Source organism: Belonocnema kinseyi, chromosome 3, assembly GCF_010883055.1.
Source record: "Belonocnema kinseyi isolate 2016_QV_RU_SX_M_011 chromosome 3, B_treatae_v1, whole genome shotgun sequence".
Taxonomy (NCBI): domain Eukaryota; kingdom Metazoa; phylum Arthropoda; class Insecta; order Hymenoptera; family Cynipidae; genus Belonocnema; species Belonocnema kinseyi.
The window spans coordinates 96,749,396-96,767,866 of NC_046659.1; the positions used below are offsets into that span (position 1 = coordinate 96,749,396).

General features: G+C 29.8%; 2 protein-coding genes across 2 annotated transcripts in view; one reads left to right on the top strand and one right to left on the bottom strand.

The window, feature by feature from the left end:
• Positions 1 to 10,508, bottom strand: part of LOC117169547 (sodium/potassium/calcium exchanger 4) — a 33,298-nt gene extending 22,790 nt beyond the window's left edge. The window contains exon 1 of the mRNA XM_033355967.1: positions 10,438 to 10,508. Within this exon, the coding sequence (XP_033211858.1) occupies positions 10,438 to 10,462 (25 nt within the window). The 5' untranslated portion in view covers positions 10,463 to 10,508. The remainder of the gene's footprint in view (positions 1 to 10,437) is intronic.
• A 4,449-nt stretch (positions 10,509 to 14,957) lies between these two features.
• The window catches only part of LOC117169615 (sodium/potassium/calcium exchanger 4-like), a 22,876-nt gene continuing 19,362 nt past the window's right edge, over positions 14,958 to 18,471 (top strand). Inside the window, exons 1-3 of the mRNA XM_033356067.1 lie at positions 14,958 to 15,230; positions 16,722 to 16,943; positions 17,891 to 18,078. Of these exons, the coding sequence (XP_033211958.1) occupies positions 15,002 to 15,230; positions 16,722 to 16,943; positions 17,891 to 18,078 (639 nt within the window). The 5' untranslated portion in view covers positions 14,958 to 15,001. The remainder of the gene's footprint in view (positions 15,231 to 16,721; positions 16,944 to 17,890; positions 18,079 to 18,471) is intronic.

Sequence of the window (18,471 nt, forward strand, 5' to 3'; positions counted from 1 at the left end):
GCTTTAGTCCTTACATTGAAGGTCTTTCCTCTATATTATTGAGTTTTACTTATGTCTCATTTAAAGCTCCATATTCTCCGTAGAATTTTTAAATTCTCTTTTACCGCTCTTAAATTTTAACGCACAAAATATGTGGCCTCGTTGCCTCGATTCCTGCGCCCTCGTGACAGATACTTTGTTGTTTTCTCTAAAATTCCATCGCCACAGTTTGTGAAAGCAACAGTTTAGTTTGTTTTTAATAATAAATATTTAAGTGATAACATCGAAATGGCTTTAAGAGGAAAGAAGTTTGCCCTAATCTGGTGGCTGCGAGCAAACGGAAAAATGCAAAATAGCGCTAAGATTTTAAAGATATTAAAGATTATAAAGAACCCAGATACAAAACCCCCCAAAAGAGGTGTCAAATGCACAAGAATAAACGTCAAAAGAAAAAGGTAAGAAAGATTCAAATCTTTTGTATTGAGTTTTTTCTGTACCACAAAAAATAACTCCAAATTAGTTACCACAGATTCTGAAGGAATAGACTTTCCTTTTACACAATTTTCTCTTCAATTGAAGAATTACGAAATTGAATGATTTCAGATTAAAAATTTTTAAAATAGGGCAAGGTCAAAACCTTAAAAATGGAACATTTTGAGATTAGATCATTAAAAATAAGTTATAGTTAAAAGCGTTCAAAATTAAATAATTAAAAATTGCAAACTTTTGAATGTGAACAATTATAAATTGAAAGCGATCAAGATTTGACAATTTAATATTGAAAAGTAAATTGAATGTCTCAAAGTTGAAACTTCTGAATTTCTAGAATTCAAAATTGTTATTACGGAACATGATTATAATTTGAACTTCAAGCTAATTAGGTGAATTTTTATAAAATCAATGAATAAATTAAATTATACTAAACAAACTTTCTAACTGAATAATAATTTTAAATGGGAAACATTAAAAATGAAAAAAAAGATTCTACCTTAGAACCTTGAAAATTAAAGAATTTGAACTTCATTTTAAACTGACAAAATTTATATTCATCAAAAATTGTGATATTAAAATTTTTTTATGATCAAAGCCTTTAAAATTTCAATTATTTGTGTTAAATTCAAAACACATGAAAACTAATAATTTTTAAATTGCTAATTAAACCTTCCCAAATTCAACCAATTTTCTTCCAATTTTAAAACCATGAAAAAAAGTGTAATTTCCTTTTAAAAACCTGTAATGGGCTATAGTGAGAGAGAAACATATAAGGCGTATACTTATCTCTTTCTAGATAAAGCTGATTGGTTGAAAATATTTTCGTTGCGTGAAGTTTGGTACAGCTCAGGACCGTGCTTTGTGTCGTGATTGCCCCAATAATGTGAGGTTTATTGTAATTTTCTTTATAATTTATTTCATTATAATTTATTGTAAATAAATATTAAATCAAATTATTTTTGAACTCACAAAGCAATTATTATTGTAGCATTTTCAATCCAATTTCAAGAAGAATTTAAGGTTGCCAAGTTTTTTTAATAAGCAGATAAAGGCAGGTTACATCTCATATGTTTTCTCTCTCTCTAGAACCCATTTCCGTTCTCCCCAAAGTGTTACCGGTCCATTTCTATATGTCGATGGCTTAAACATGTGAACAAAAATTAGAGTATAATAGTAATAATATAATAATACAAAAGATTAATTTTTTGTGGCGAAAAATCGGTTATAATTTTATAGAACTGTTCTCTATAGTTTCGAGACTAGACGATTTTAAATTTTATTAAACTACCCAGCGTATCCTCTACTATAGGATTAGTTTTATAAAATTTAATGGATATTTTTTCTGTTTATAAAATAACTTGAAACATTACGCAAATTTCATTAAATCTTGTTCTTGCTCTACTTTTGTTAAATTTTTGTCAAATAACTTTATTCTGTACAGGAAGGTAGAATGTGGAGCGTTAAATTAGGGAAAAAAACTAAGCCTCTATTTTGAATCCCCAAATGGAAGATTTGGAAACTTGTGCCCATAAGAGCGCAAAAGTAGGGGCAAAAATCGTATGGGAATATTCTCTACTTTACAACCTTAGCCCCTACATCACATCTTTAAAATTGAAGGGTTTTTAATTATGAGAATTTACAATTAAAAATGATGCAATATAAAATTTAAAATAAAAAATTATGTAACTTTGATTATTTACATTTGAAATTTCTTCACGGAGAAGAATGGATGTTGAGATTCAAGATCTGGATTTGTAACTATAGGACAACTATCTAGATATTACGATGTGATAACTTGATATTGAAATTCAATGTCCAACTATTATAAACTCTAAATATAAAAAGATCCAGATATTAAACTTTAAAATCTGAAAATTAAATTTTAATATCCAAATATTACACCTTACTATTTAAATTATTGTCCTACAGTTAAAAATCACATGTTGAGTTTTCATTTTTCCACGTAATCATTTTGGAAAGTTTAGAATTGAAAACTTGAGTTTTGATCTTCGAAATCACTTAAATTTAAGAACTTTTATTTATAGATCTTCAAAATTGAAGAGTTTTCAATCATTTTTTTCTTCGCTTCTAATTCATACTAGTATAAAATCTTATATTCAAGTAAAGATTACAGATTACTGATATAACCGATTAAAATTAAAATTGTATGAAAACCAATGTAGAAATTTTAATATTTATTTCAATTTATGATTATTAATTACACTTTATAGTATTTTAAATTGATGCAAATATTTTAATTTGATAATTAAGCAATCAAAATAAGAAACGTGTAATAAGCACGAGTCCCGTGAAATTCTTGCTACTATTTTAAAGTTTCACATTAACAATTTTATATAATCGAAAAGGAAATTTTACAGTTAAGTTAGAAAAGACAGACATCCCATAAAGATATCTATTATATTTATTAGCTTAAACCCAATCTTGAAAAATGTAATTGAAACTTTTTGATTATCATTAATTATTTAATTCCAATGACTAAAAACCTAATTCTGCAAATTTATCAAAAATATAAAAGAGAATAAAATAGAAGACTACAATTATCGATAAAGGAAGCAAATAGAATTTTTATACATTTCTCTCAATGCAGAACGTGGACGTATGGATGCCTTGTGTAGATAATACCTATGTGGCTGATGTGACTTCCTACCGATTAAGCAACCTAAAGAAGTTAAATTGCTCTCATTCAACTGGGCAGAGTAGATGCCATTCATGCCTAATGTACGTCGTATAAACTAGGTATAACACGACTCAACAACTTGGTCGGTCGAGCGACTGAACCGCTGATCCAGACCCGACTTTTACTGTCGAATCTTCACTAATTACCGATCTTAAGAGATACTTACTTAATCGCACTTAATTCCATTCATCTACACGGGAAAAAAATACATCACACCTCATAGCCCAAAGTGATCTCAAAAATGAGGAAATAGGGTGATTTTTTATGAAAATGGGGGAATAAATTTATTCTTTTAAATAAAATTAATGTAGCTACTATTCTGAATTCAATATGAAACGAATTAAATACCTAAGATTTCAACTATATATATATATATATTGCATTTTAAACAAAATAGTTGAATTTTTTATAAAATATTGGAATTTTCAACCTACAAAGATAAATTTCTAAAAAAAAAAGATTAAGCTTAAACCGCAAAATTAATGTAGGTCCTATATTTAATTCAATTTAAAACGCCTTACATTTCTAATATTTTAAATTGAAATATACTTCATTTACAACAAAGTAGAATTTAATTATCAACAAAAATTAATTTTCATGTAAACAATATGAATTTTCAACCAAGCTCTTGAACTTTCAAGCAAATGAGATGAATTTCGAACAAATTAAACAAAAGGAATTTCCTACCAAAAAGACGAATTTTTAACTAAAAATGAAAAACTTTCAACCAAACATGGAACAGTTGAATTGTCAGTTTAAAAAATTAATTTTAAACCATAAGAAGATAATTCTGTACTAAATAGATTAAATTGAAATCAAAAAGATAAATTTTCGATAAAGAAGATTAATATTTTACCAAAAAAGACTTATTTCTAATAGAATGCATGAATTTTCAACAAAAAAGGTTGACTTTTTAAGCAAATCGTTGAACTTTAATGATGAACTACTAATGTAAGACAGTTAAATCACAAAAAATATAATAGGTGATATTTCAAAAAAACAATTTTTCAATTTAAATTAAAAACAATTAAATTCAACCAAATCGACGAATTTTCCACAAAGTTTATGTAGCCTTAACAAAATTAAATTAATTTTTAGTCAAACAATCATATTTTAAAGTAAAAAAGAAGAATTCTCAACAAATATTATAATCTTCAGTATTTTAAACGACAAAATTTAAATATCAAGTAAAAAACAGTATAATTCAATTGAGAAAGTCGAATTTTCAACTATTTAAATAGTTGAATTTTCGGTTTTCAAAATTTATATTCAACTTAAAAAAAAGAATTTTCAAAAAACCCGTTAATATATCAATACAGCACTTGAATTTTCAACCAAAAAATATTTCCCATAAAAAATATGAATTTTCAACAAAAGATTTATTTTCAATCAATGAAGAAAAAATTGCTACGAAATAGTTAAGCCAAAAAAATACATTAGTTTCTAACCAAGTAGTTGAATTGTTCAGAACATAGTTGAATTTGTCAATGAAAAAGTTCATTTTCATCAATGTAAGATGAATTTTTAATCTACAAAGATGAGTTTTTAATAAAATATTTGAATTTTGAACATACAAAGATGAATTTTCAACCCAATGGTCTAATTTTAAATCAAACTGTTGATTTTGCAAGCTTAAGAGACGAATATATTTTCGAAAATATTATAATTTTCAATCAGAAAAGTTGAACTTTCAACAAAAAAGTTAGCTCTCAATCAAGAAAGATGACTTTTCTACCAAAAAATATGAGTTTTCAATCCAAACGGACAAACTTTCTATCCAAAACAGGTGAATTTTCAACTGAAAACGATTACTGTTCAAGAAAATAGTTCAATTTTAAACCAAACATTTGAATTTTTAACTGCAAGGAATGGATCCGAACCTAAAATAGAATATTAAACTTTTGGAACAAAATGATTAACTTGAAAAATATAAAACTTTAAGAACCAGTTATAGTTATCAATTATCAGGCCTTTTTTATCTTCATCATTTTAGCGTTAACGACGAAATAAATTATAAATTGCCGAGTAAATTTTAGACCTCAGTCAAAATTATTCCCAATCATTCAAATTTCATTAACACTTTATTCAAACTTCCAACATTTTCATATCAGCTACATACGATCTTTGTTTTAAGGATTTAAAATTTGTTTCAGAAATATTAATTGTCCAAATAAATTTGCTGCAAATTCAAATTGTTAAGATTTTGCCAATATCACTGGTTTCATTTGTAACGACATTTATGACAAGATTAATGATAAATATCGTTTCCCTCTTCAAATTGACTCTCGCACTAATGGTTCTCATTTCTTCTCATTAAGATCGCAAAGAGTCACGAAAAGGAGCTTAAATCGTTTTCGTGTAATATTGCGAAAATTCCTCCTTGCGTGATGGATTACGTGCTGTGGAAAAAGAACTCGTCCAACGCTTAACTTGATAACATCTCAAGAGCTGCGAATTTTATCTCATCAAAAGGGACTAGTCATCAAATCTCTTTGATCTTTTCTAATAAGATTATCCCATTTTTTATCTTTCGATAATTTACTGCTTTTAATGCTTGATCATTCAATTCTTATCATTTATGAAAGTTTTCAAAAAGGAGCTGCCTATTTTCGAAAATTTTGATTTGAAAACTTTAATGTTCGAACATTAAAAAATGTAGATACTTTGAAGGTTGTTAGCTTTTAGTTTAGGATGTTACGGTTATTAAACACTTCAATATTTCAAAGAAAAGAGACAAAAGTCTAATGTTTTGAATTTTGATAGTAGTAAACTCTTTCAAAATTATAAAATCAAAATACTTCATTCATCAAACTTGAGATCTTTCAAAGTTGGTTAGTAATAAATTCGGAAACTGATATAAGTTCGCACCCAAGTTAAGAAATAGTATACAAATTTAAAAATAAGTGATGTTATTAGTTACGCTTATTTTTATCTCGAATAGGCTTGTGTGATCTGTATAATTTTAACCTAAATTGTGAATTCCAATACAAATCCGTTTGGTTTTAACGATATTTGTGGCTAGATCAAGGATAAATATCTATGGTTTAGCTATAAATTTTTTTCGTACACATTCATATTTCAAAATATTCCATTTTCAATGTTTACAACTTTTATTTTTAATATTCTTAAAGAACCCAATTTTGAAAATCAATTAGATTTCAATTGCTCAAATAATTTTATAGAATCAAAATGTTCAAAGATAAAACATCAGTGTTAAGAAGTTTTCTATTGCAATTATCATAAATTTCTTTACAATATAACGAAAATTCATGAATTTTTTAAGCCTTTTTCTCGCGGTCTATTCTAAAGAAAAAAAAATTGTTTCCAAAAAATAATGTTTTCAACGAATCTATTATTGTAAGAAAGTCGTCTATTAAAAAAATGGTTAAATAGTTAAAAATTTAAATGTCTGAAAAATTAAAACATTTTTATTTTAACCGTGAACTTATTTTTAAATTATTAGACGCTTCCCTATAAATATTCAAATACTTTCGAGATGAAAAATAAATTATTTCATTGTTTTATATTATTTTTTATACACAATCAATCTCAAAATTAATCAAATCTTTACTGGGAACGGATTATAAGCTTCTAATGTGTCCCCTGAGGGTTTACATTTTTCTTGCACCTTCTTCCTTATTCCCTCACACACACCCCACACACTTACTTGGTGATGGGAGGAGGACCTACAGTTTAAGGTGGGATCCGAACCACCAAGAGTAACAGCTTTAAGTACTTAGAGAAAACTGTTTTCTCTTGAGGTACCAGTCCCACGACTCTCCGGAGAGGAACAACTCCCTTGCTAGACATAGTAGTGTCCACTGCATGGGCCGCCGAGGCTCTTCTAAAGTGCGAGGCGAGAATCGAACCCGCAAGCAGACGGAGTAGGTCCAAAATATACGCTTTAGCCCCCACGACCATCGTCCCACTTTCAAATCTTTACTTTTATTAATGAAATCGACAAAAATAAATACATTGTTCATTTCATTTATTATGCGAATTCAAAAAGATAAGTCTAAACGTAATTTATATTCCTAATGAATCTACTTTTTGTATTCATCAAAAGTTCGATTAGTTTTTAGGGACATCTGGCTGATTAAAGTTTAGATAAATGCTCAGATAATAAGTAAAATTCTACCTAAATGTTTGCGTAACAAATAAAATTTATATTAGTAGCTATAATAATATAGTAGTAGCTATATGTTGTAAGCGATTGATGATAAAACCAAATCTTAGCATTTTTATTCAAATACCAATAATATTCTTAAAGTTTTATGTTTAATATTACAAGACTTAAAATGGTATATATTTTTCTTAGGACTTATTCAGTAGTTGCATGTGTTATATGAACATTTATCTTAAAATGTTAACACAAATGTTCATATAACACATACAACTACTGAATAAGCCCTAAGAAAGATATATACCATTTTAAACCATGAAATATTAAACATATAATTTCAAGAATATTATTAGTATTTAAATCAAAATGTTAATTTGGTATATATTTGGTTTCATCGTCAATCGCTTAGAACATATAGCTACTATTCTTATAAAAAAATCTAAATTATTATTAGGATTAATAAGAATTAGGAGCCTTTTCCTTAAATGCAGCAATATTTAGGATTTACAGACTGTCTCAAGGATTACACGTAAAAAATTATATTTCATTTTCAAGATTACGATATCCGTTGCGAAAAGTTTCAATGAATACTCCTATAGGGGTAATTGGTATCTCAAATAGTTTTCGAGATATCGATTTTTGTCCTTTTATTATTTACATAATTTCTTAATTTTGATTTCTATAGCGGACGAAAGGGTGTGGCTGGGGGCGGGTGTCATCGAAGTCACTCTTATCTATAACAGGGGTATGAAAAACAAGGGGGGTCGCTGAAAATGAGAAAGGGTTTTGCTGCGGTTTAATGTCGCCGAATTCAATGTCCCTCAGAGAAGGGTTAAAAACGGTGGGGACCCGTAACATGGTGTAAGGGTGTGGTTGGGGAACTGGTGTCGCTAAAGATACTCTTCCCTTGATAAAGGGTATGCAAATGACATAAAATAATATATCCATATCTTGAAAACTATTCAAGGTATTGATTTAAAAGTTTTAAATTCGTGTTTTTCACCAATAATCCTATCCTATATTTTACTACTCTTCCCTAATTTTGGAGCGACGAGACACTTCATTTATTGTATACTCTATTTTTGAATGTCTATACAAACTACAGAACCATTGTTATGTCGATATTTAACAGCAGAAGAGTTTTTTTTTTGTTCTCGTTATTCCAATTTTTTGACGATAGTTCATAAAATAGATCGAGTTGTTTAGGAGTGAACCTTTATCCTGAACAGCGAGGAAATTCAATCCAACCTCATTCTTCAAAAAGAGGATACCTTATGAGAATGCGAGTCAATGAAGTTAGTAGTAATAAGGTCTGCTACCGTGGATGAGGCCGCGCTTTATTCTTGACAACTTCTTCCTACACACTTCTACACTTGAATAGACAGTACGCTTGCACTCATATAAGTTATAACATGCCATGACATGGAACATATGCTTCTCAATAAACAAGGACGATATATTTTGTATTTTTCATACGATATCACGCAGTTGATACGATTTTGGATTAACAATTAATTGTCCCTATCAATATCTTTGAATTTTGCTTGCAGTTTTGTATCCATACAAGATTGTGTTCCAGATCAATTTCTTCGAAACGATTCGAAAGATATTGCAAAATTTGATAATATTCAATCACAGAAGCTTTTTTATTTTGATACAACTTTTAGTTGAGCTCTGATAAAAATTTCATTACTTCCATTTCAATTTTTGACCGAGTTGATTTTTTCATAATACGAGTTAATTTATATGATGTGGTGTTTCAAATTATGGACAGCCGATTGATATGAGTAGATATTTACAATTAATCTTTGAAGACATTCTTACCACCTTCCCCCATTCATCTCAATCGCGAAAAATGTAAACCATTAACGTCAATCTGAAAAAAATATTGACTAACCCCTTATCTCCTATGGCAAAGATTGATAGAAAAGAGATCAATCTGCGGAAAATTGCGGTGAAGTCCCAGATTTTAATCGCGGTGCCTGATGATGTGAAATGACAAAACCGATTCAGTCGATGAACTCTACAGTCCACTCTAATACAAGGACACGTCACTTACAGTTCAAACTCGCTAAATGCCGTTTATAGGAAGTTGCTATTAAATCATCACGGGAAGAACTGCTTCGATCAAACAGTAAGGAAAGACTTGCGTGGCTGTTTTTCGGATTTTTCATCCAGTTATGTCTTTCCACAAGAGAAAAATAAATAAAAGAAAATTCACAAAAATCTAGAAAATTAAAAAGTAAATAAGACAGTTTTTTTCTTTGAATAAACAAAATCACAGAAAGGAAGAATTAGCCAGCCAAATTCATTAGCTTTATGGGCTTGTGGCCTAATTCAGTTAAATCACTCTGAATAGGCAATATACGCACAAATTGCAGAAAATGCTATTGAAAATACATGAATGAAATGTAATTACCAGAGTTATTGCTTTTGGACACAACCGGAAATTTTGTTTCTTTTCTCTTTCTTCGTAAATATTATAATTACTATTGATAAACTTTTAGTATTTAATTGAATAAAATAGAAATCAAACTTCTTGAAGTAAACTCTACGTAAATTACAATAAAGTAAAATCTGCTAAAGACGAATTTTTGAGTATTTATAAGAGGCCTAACACTTGCCAAATGGAAAACTCGAGATGAATCTTGAATCTTGGAATAAATTCTTGACCCAATTTGGTTGCTCCTAGGGCTGAACGTGAAGATCGAACAAACTCTTGAAATTTAGAGTCCTTGAAAATAATTGAGATAAAAACCACTTGACCTATCAATTGAACAACTCTAGTACTCACTCCTTAAACTCGCTTCCTGAATATAGTTACCCCTAATCTCAGAACACAAACCTCAGCACAATTTGTCGAATTCACCTGCTTACGATTAGAGAGCACTTTTTTGTTAAACACAGTCAAGAGAATATTTGGAAAATAACACTGATGATTGACGAGACGAGACGAGCGACGATTTGAAGATGGGTTTTCACCTTCGGAGTTTCGAACGACAGTTTTACAGTGGCAGGACCTGGTCTTATCAGGTGTCACCCGGAGAACAACGGCTGATTGGTATTTGTTGGGATTGGCTTATAGGCCACGCAACCGACACGGCACACATGGTTATGTAATATTTTTGAAAATATTTCAACCAACCTCCTCCTAGGTCAGACGTATCCATGCTGTCAATCCCGTTGTCACACACATACTACATTAACAACTATCCCGAAGTCCGACATCGTTTGTTGAATAGTCCGCCCCTCCCTCTTCTCATTCATCCGAGATTGCCGGTTTGTATGCGAAAAATTCAATCGTGGACCAGATTTTTATCTTCTTCTTATGGGACCGTTCAAAAACTACATCACCCCATTTTGAACACAGTTCCACCCCTACCCTTCTTCGTCACAGATCACCACACTAAACTTGAACCCCCCAGTGTTATGTAACTTCACAAATACGAACACCCCCTCCCTTTTTAATTCAAAATTTTTTCTTTGATTTCATTTAATAAATGCTTAAGATAAAACATAAATCCTGGAAAAATAATAGTTTAACAGACTTTTACAGCTCAAGATGCTCCAATAACAGAGGAAAAGGGGTGATTTTTCACGAGAATAGGTGAATAAATTCTTTTAGAAATAAAATTAATGTACAGATATCATATTTAATTAGGTATAAAACACGTACATTTCTAAAACTTTAAGTCGAAATATATTGCATTTTCAAAAAAATAGTTGAATTTTCAAACAGAAAAGATTAATTTTTTACCATGAGAGATGCATTTTCAACGATAGGATTTTTAAGGCCAAATAGTTGAACTTTCAAGCAATAGAGACAACTTTTTACCAAATAGTTTAATTTTAATCTACACAGGGGAATTTTCGACCAAATAGTCAATTTTTCAAACAAACAAACAAAATTAACTTCAACCGCAAAAAATTAATTTCTTGACTAAATAGTCCAATCTTTAAGATAAAGACGAATTTTTTAGAAGACAGTGGAATTTCCAAACAAGATCTTTTCTACTAAAACAGATGAATTTTCAACCAAACAGTTGCATTTTTGTAACAAAAAGTTGGCGCCGTGCGCAAACAAAGGAAGGGTTTCGTAGCCTATTAATTATGACGTTAATTTAAATCTTAACAGACTCTTAAGATAAAATATTTTTTTATTTTGTAAACAAAAATTTGAAAACAAAATTATATACAAAAATTTTATAACAAAATTGTGTATACAAATTTTGTAACAATGTTATGTACAAAAATGTTATAACAAAAAATTTGATATAAACAAATTTTAATGAAAGAACAATTTCTCATTTCTTGGTACTATCCAACTACAAAACTATCAAAATTTAGCACTTATGTCTTATTGCTGTGCCAAATATAGGCCCTTATATGCCATTACGGGATTTCAAACTTTGGCGCTTATGTCCATTTTCTTTACCAAATGTTGGCACTTATGCCCTTTTGGAATTTTAAACATTGCCGGTTATGACCTTTTGTACGATGGACGGATGGACGGACACCTGACCGAAACTATAAGGATTTCAGCTCGGGGATACGGAACCCTAAAAAGATGACTTTTTAAAAGAATAGATGCATTTTTAACCAAATAAATACATTTTCAAAAATAAATAGTGGAATTTATAACCACATAGTTGAATTTTTGACCTGCATAGATGAATTTTGAACTAAACAGTTGAATTGCAAAACAATATCAATTATCAACCAAACAATTGCATTTAGAACCAAACTGTTAAACTTTCAAGCATAATAGACAAGTATTAACAAATTTGTTAGAAGACAGCTGGATTTTGTCAGTTTTTATTCCAAAATCACGAATTTTCTGTAAAAAAAAGAGCGTTCAACAGAACATTAAGAAAATAATTAAATTTTCAACAAAATAGTTGCACTTGCAACTAAAGTGATGATTTTTCAACAACAAAAATAGTTAGAAAGCCAGTTAAACTTTTAACCAAGTAGTTGAATTTTAAATAAAAATATATTATTTCTTAACGAATAATATTATATTTGATATATCAACGAAAAAAATATTTTAATTTTAAATCAAAAGCAGTCGAATTTAAAGAAAATAGTTGAATCCCAAACAAAAACTGGTTATTTTTTTACCGAACAGTTGCATTTTGAACCAACAAAGATGTAATTTTGATCAAGAAAGATGAATTTCCAAACCAAAAGGAGGAATTTTAAACAAAACAGTTGAATTTTTAACCAGGAAAGATTTGTTAGTCACGATAGAAAAAAAACGTTTAACCAAACTGAGGAATTTTTAAAATAAAAAGGTGAATTGTCTAAATATGGTTGAATTTTCAACCCAAAAATATGAATTTTAAACCATAAACTTAAATTTTAACAAATTAGTTGAATTTTCTAAACTTAGCACATAGTTATTAAGCACAAATAATGAAGCATACGAGGCCAGTACTTTCCGTTTAAAAAAAAAATGTATTGCTTCTGTTTTTTTTTTAACTAAGGGATTTTCGAGAGGTATCTTTTTAAATGAAAGAATTTTTTAATTTTGGCTACACTATATTACCCAAAAATTAACAATTTACATATATATGTATGTATCACAGACACGAACCTACTTTAATCGAAAATAATCATCTTACAATTTATTTGTAACTAATTTAATCACACTTGATTGAACACAGCTTACCTTCGTCATTTCATAATACTATGACAGAATTGATGCAAAGGCTACTTGACAGAAGTCATATCGATTATCGATGTAAACAGTGATATTGCGTGTCGCCATCCATTCCAAGACTTCCCTTCCGATATATTTACTCCTTTCAAACATTTGAAATACTGATAAATTTTCCACTTAAGACACCTAGGTAAAAATCCAACTTTCAAACAAAATGTAATAATCCAGACCTTCCTCATCTTATCCAGTGAAATTCAAATAAATATTTTCCATATCTTACTTTATACAAAAATTCATTGAGAAGTATTTTTTACTTAAAATGTATTAAGAAAAATTCTTTATTCAACTTTGTGAATTTTAAGGTAACATTTTTCTTGTCTCTTTACTTATTTTCAGATTCTTCTACTTCTAATCGAAGAGAACAGATAATAAGAGACACGAACAGTCTGTCTTGGGGCTTTAATCAGTGAATCAAATATCAGAAAAGTATTGGGAATTGTGTTCCATGACCTGAAATTGGAGTTCCCTTTCAAATTATTGCGCAACCTCGGTAGCAATCAACGGAACCTGCCAATTTGCAAATCCTTTGGTAAAGTCCTTTTAATTGGTGTACTTTGTTTGCCTTCGATAATGTCAAGCTTCTGACAAAACAATTTTTCTTTAAAAATCATTTACTAAGTATTTTCCTCAATCCTTTACTTGGAACAAATTATTAATTCTATCCACTTATTCATTTTCGAAATATCTCGTCTTCGCGAAATTTGGGATCAGCAGTCAAATATTATTCATAATTTTGGCTACTCGTCCCGAAATATCAGGATGACTAGGCAATTCCCTTTTTCAATTCCCCCATTTTTTCGGGACGTCTTGACGCAGACTTTATTTTTATTAGTAGTATTAACAAAACACATTTTTAAATCCTTAAAAATTGAAAAAATAAGTGAAATTAATAGCAGAACTAGTTTGAATATTATTATACTTTTTGAAAACTTGGATGCCAGCTTATGTATTCAATATTCAATTTTGTATGGCATTTGAAAAATAAGAAAACGCAGGAACTGGGGATAAAATAGAATGTTTCAAAAACAAAAATTACTATTTGGAAATAGATTTTAGTATTGTTGTATATTTTGCTTCTAATGTATTTCTATCAGCAGAAAATCCTTAAATATAGGAACAAATATTTACTTTCTTTAACCCATATCAACATTTCAGCTGCAATATTTTATCTTTGAGATTGTATAATTAATAAAAAATGTGTTCATTGACAATAAAATCTCAAGGTTCCGACCGGGTATAGAATAACAATATATTTGTATATATAATCTGGATATTAATAAAATATAATTAATCCATCCTATTGAATCATGTATAAATGACGTCACGCACTTAGGGGAGATAAATACTGAGGATTTTTCTGTATGGACATATTGTTAATTTAAAGGGGGAGGGGTAAAAATTAGAAATAATAGACTGACGTCATTTATGGACGACGCTATTCCTAGCAGTTTCCAAATATGAACATTTTATGTACCTTAACATTTTGCAGTATTGTAAGTCAGTTATTTGACATTTCTCAGAATTATAAGGTTTGAAAATCTTAAATCAAGATACCGAATTAATCCAATATGACCAGAAAAATCAATCAATTATATCAATGTTGAATTTTAAATATGAATTAAAATACAGTCCGAAAGTAAGCAGAGAAATACTTTTCTGATTTGACAGCAAAGAACGAGAGGACTGTTTATGCAGAATGAAATTTTTTCAGTGCCATGTAGAAAATAATCTATTAAGATAAGGGATCTATAGTTTTTAACCGATGGGACAAAAAGTCCGTCGGTCAATGTCGATACAGAGAAAAATTTCTTGTTTCCATTTGATCGTGGGACAGTTTGTTTGACTTGACAGGTAGGTGTATCTTATCCTTATCACAGCTTTCAAGATAATGACTATTCAAAAGTACTACCGTTTGTGTATCACTCGATTCCGTACCAGTGCCCGGTAGAACGTCGAATATTAAACGTCGACGTTTCATTCACATTTAATGTTTACGAAAATTCCTACCAAACTGGAAACAGAAAAGTGTCTCCGAGTTTTTGGGCCTGAAAAGAAAGGAAATCGAATCGCAATGGCTAGGAGACACAGGCACATGGCAGGATTTCGGATATTCCTAGTGTTGGCGATACCCTCTATGTACTATCTCTGCATTAGCCTTTCTGGACTTTTTTCCAAAACCTCCACTGGCGAAATCGTCAGCAATTTTGAAAATATCCGTAAGTACATTTCACTGGTCTTTGATCATTTAAATAATTTATTCACTCCTTTTGTGCTGATTCGATTCCCATTTAATTTGTAGAATTTTCAGTGTCATTATTAAATTCACCTAATTTTTTTCTCAGAGATATATTTCTATTAAAATTATATAAAAAATTGAGGTAATCGATTTAATGTATATTTCTCGAAATGAGTTGACTCGTTTCGAGCAATTGTTGCTCAACTAACAAGTTTTCATCGGGATACCAATCAACAAAAAGGTTACGAAATAAAGTGAAAAATCTCAAATTAGAAATATATTTGGGCGCTAAAGTACAAATATCCCAAAAATAAATGATTAACTTCGCTGAAAATTTGAATATTTTATAAAACTATTTCTTGAGCTTAAAGTAAAGCGAGCCTCGTATTAAAAATGTGATGCTAATATAAGTAATATTAATTAGGTCTAAGATATTTTATTCTGTATCATTTTAAATTATTAAAAAAATGAAAGAAATGGGCTCTAAACCATTAAAAGTTTGATGGAAAAGTTGATTATTAATTGAGGAAAAAATGTATATATACATATATTTGGAAAGTATGAGGGTAGACGATTGACGTCAAAGATTGTGTGATAACAAAGTCATAAGACGCCAGTCTAAAGACTTCACAAATAAGGATGTGTGCGTTAAAAAGTGTTTCAGTGATCTCGTATAACATGAATCAAATGATAAAGGAATAAACCCCCCTCCCCCCGTTACTTTCTTTGTTAAAGATTTTTGAAATTGCAAATATTTTTGTTTAGTAAAATTCCTCTGAATGAAATATAAAAATTCTAATGTGCTCATAAGGAAAGTTCCGTTGTTACTTAAAGAAGAAAAAAAGTTAGCATTAGAACAGACAATTTTTAGTAGATAATAATATTCTTACAGTTTGAAATTATTTTTTCGCACTATTTATCAAACTTTCTATAATTAAGGATTTATATGTAGCAGGTGCCCTTTTTAACGAATCAGAATGAAAACACGAAATTATATAATTAAAAAACTACTATGTAGCTTGTAATTATTTGTTATGAAACGAAATCATATTTTGTCATATTCTTGGCACTTGCGATTCAGAATCACATAATCTTGGAATGTGTCTGATTACCTCTGATAAAGCTTAATACGCAGTGACGGCATTAAATGTTTACAGTGTTTCAGAAAATAGTCACACAAATCACTATTTGCGAAAAGAGTAAAACTCAAGAAACATATCTTTAAATCAAAATGATTGTTTATTACATTTTGGATCATTTGAATTGAAGTTTACTACAAAATACTTGTTGATTGAAATAAGTCAATTGAAGGAAACTCAATTGTATCATATATATTTCATCATTCAAGTGAAATTTACTTGGACAAAATTGAAATCATATGAACTGAGTACATTTTTGAGGAAGAGCTTCCTCAAACAAGATATTCCTCTTCTCAAGTAACAGAATAAAATTTCAATTTTTTTCTTTAAAGGCTCGCGAAAATTATTACAATTGGAGGAAAACGTGAGTGCCGGAGAAAATCTAAATTGCACTCCACCAGCGATCAAAGAATTTCCACCCGATGGATTTACAAGATCGGAAAGGCAATCTGGATATATAGCGATACACTTTATACTCGCAATTTATATGTTTTTACTTCTTGCCATCGTTTGTGACGATTTTTTTGTGCCCTCTATAAAAAAAATATGCGAAAGTGAGTACACATCTTTCTTTGAATTAAATTTTTTTAATACTCAGTTTAATTTCACGTGATAAAATGTATTAAAAACTAGGACAAAATATTAAAATTCACCTTATTTAACACCACATAAACTCATTCCCTCGGCTAATTTTTGTTTAAATATTGGCTGAATATTGTGGCTATGTTCGTTCGAGCTGAACAATAGTTCTGCCGTGATTTGAGAAAACACCGTTGACTGCAAAACGAACGAGGCCGAGAAAATCGACGAAAACTGTTCGAATCTTTATTCGCGTGTATCACGGATTTTAATTCATTTTCTGCAGGTTTTTTTTTCTTATTCTTGACTAAGTTGCATATAAACTTTTCATTTCTTCAAAAAAACTGTTTAAAAAATGTGATTTAATTATCTAAAATGCAGTTAACGTGTTGACTGCGTTGCTGAAATTCAGTTACGGCTCTCTTCGAATCACGAAACTCAGAAATAGGCCTGTCGTGGTTTGAGAAAACGCCGTTCACGGCAAAAGAATTTCGCAGCTCAAAATAAATGCAGTTACGGCACTTCTCGAATTAAAGACCTTTTTTCTCGGGGAAACTGCCCGTTGTGGTTTTTTGTCGATTTTTTCTGTGGCCCATTCAGCTGTCCAAGAGTTGTGCCTGCAGTTTACGGTGAGTTACGGCTCTCTTCCAAATCATGACTCCCCAAAATTTGCAGTTAACGGCGTTTTTCCAAAATTTAGCAATAATTATTTTCAAAGTTATTAACAATTTGAAATTTTTTTTAAATAATCAGATGCATCTTTTCTTCACGATTCTACCAATATAAAAAACTCATTTTTCGATTGATTGCAGTTAACGGTGTTTTCCAAAATCACGGCAGAGTTGGCCGGTGGAATGCGTTTATGAGCCCTTTCTGTTTCGGACCCCTTATTTGTTCACTCTGTTAATTATTATTCTTTTAGACATCAACATCACGAAAGATGTGGCGGGTGCTACCTTTATGGCGGCTGCTACATCCAGTCCAGAATTATTCATAAACGTGGTAGGAACTTTTATCACCGAAGGTGACCTGGGAATCGGTACAATCGTGGGTTCTGCAGTTTTCAATATTCTTGCAGTTCCTGCTTGCTGTGGATTATTTGCCTCACAGGTTAGCAAAATATACAGTAAAATATGTTCTTTGCATCATCAAATACTTTATTAACAAAAAAAATTGTTTTAACTTTTGATCAGTCCTCAATGAATAATTTAATGGAATAAAATACCAAATTTTAATCCTGTAAATATTTTTATTTTTCTAGTTAACTTTTTTACTTACTACCCATTTACTTTATTATTTTTCTGAATACAATACTAAACATTTCAGCTCACGATTATAAAAAATGTCGTCGAAATAATCTCTGATGACTGCAAAAAAATGTTTTTAAGCGCAAAAAATGGTATTTCGATAATATATGTCAAATCACCATACATTCAATTGCACTCAATAAATATAAATATAAATATAAATATAGACATATACACACACACGCGCACGCACATA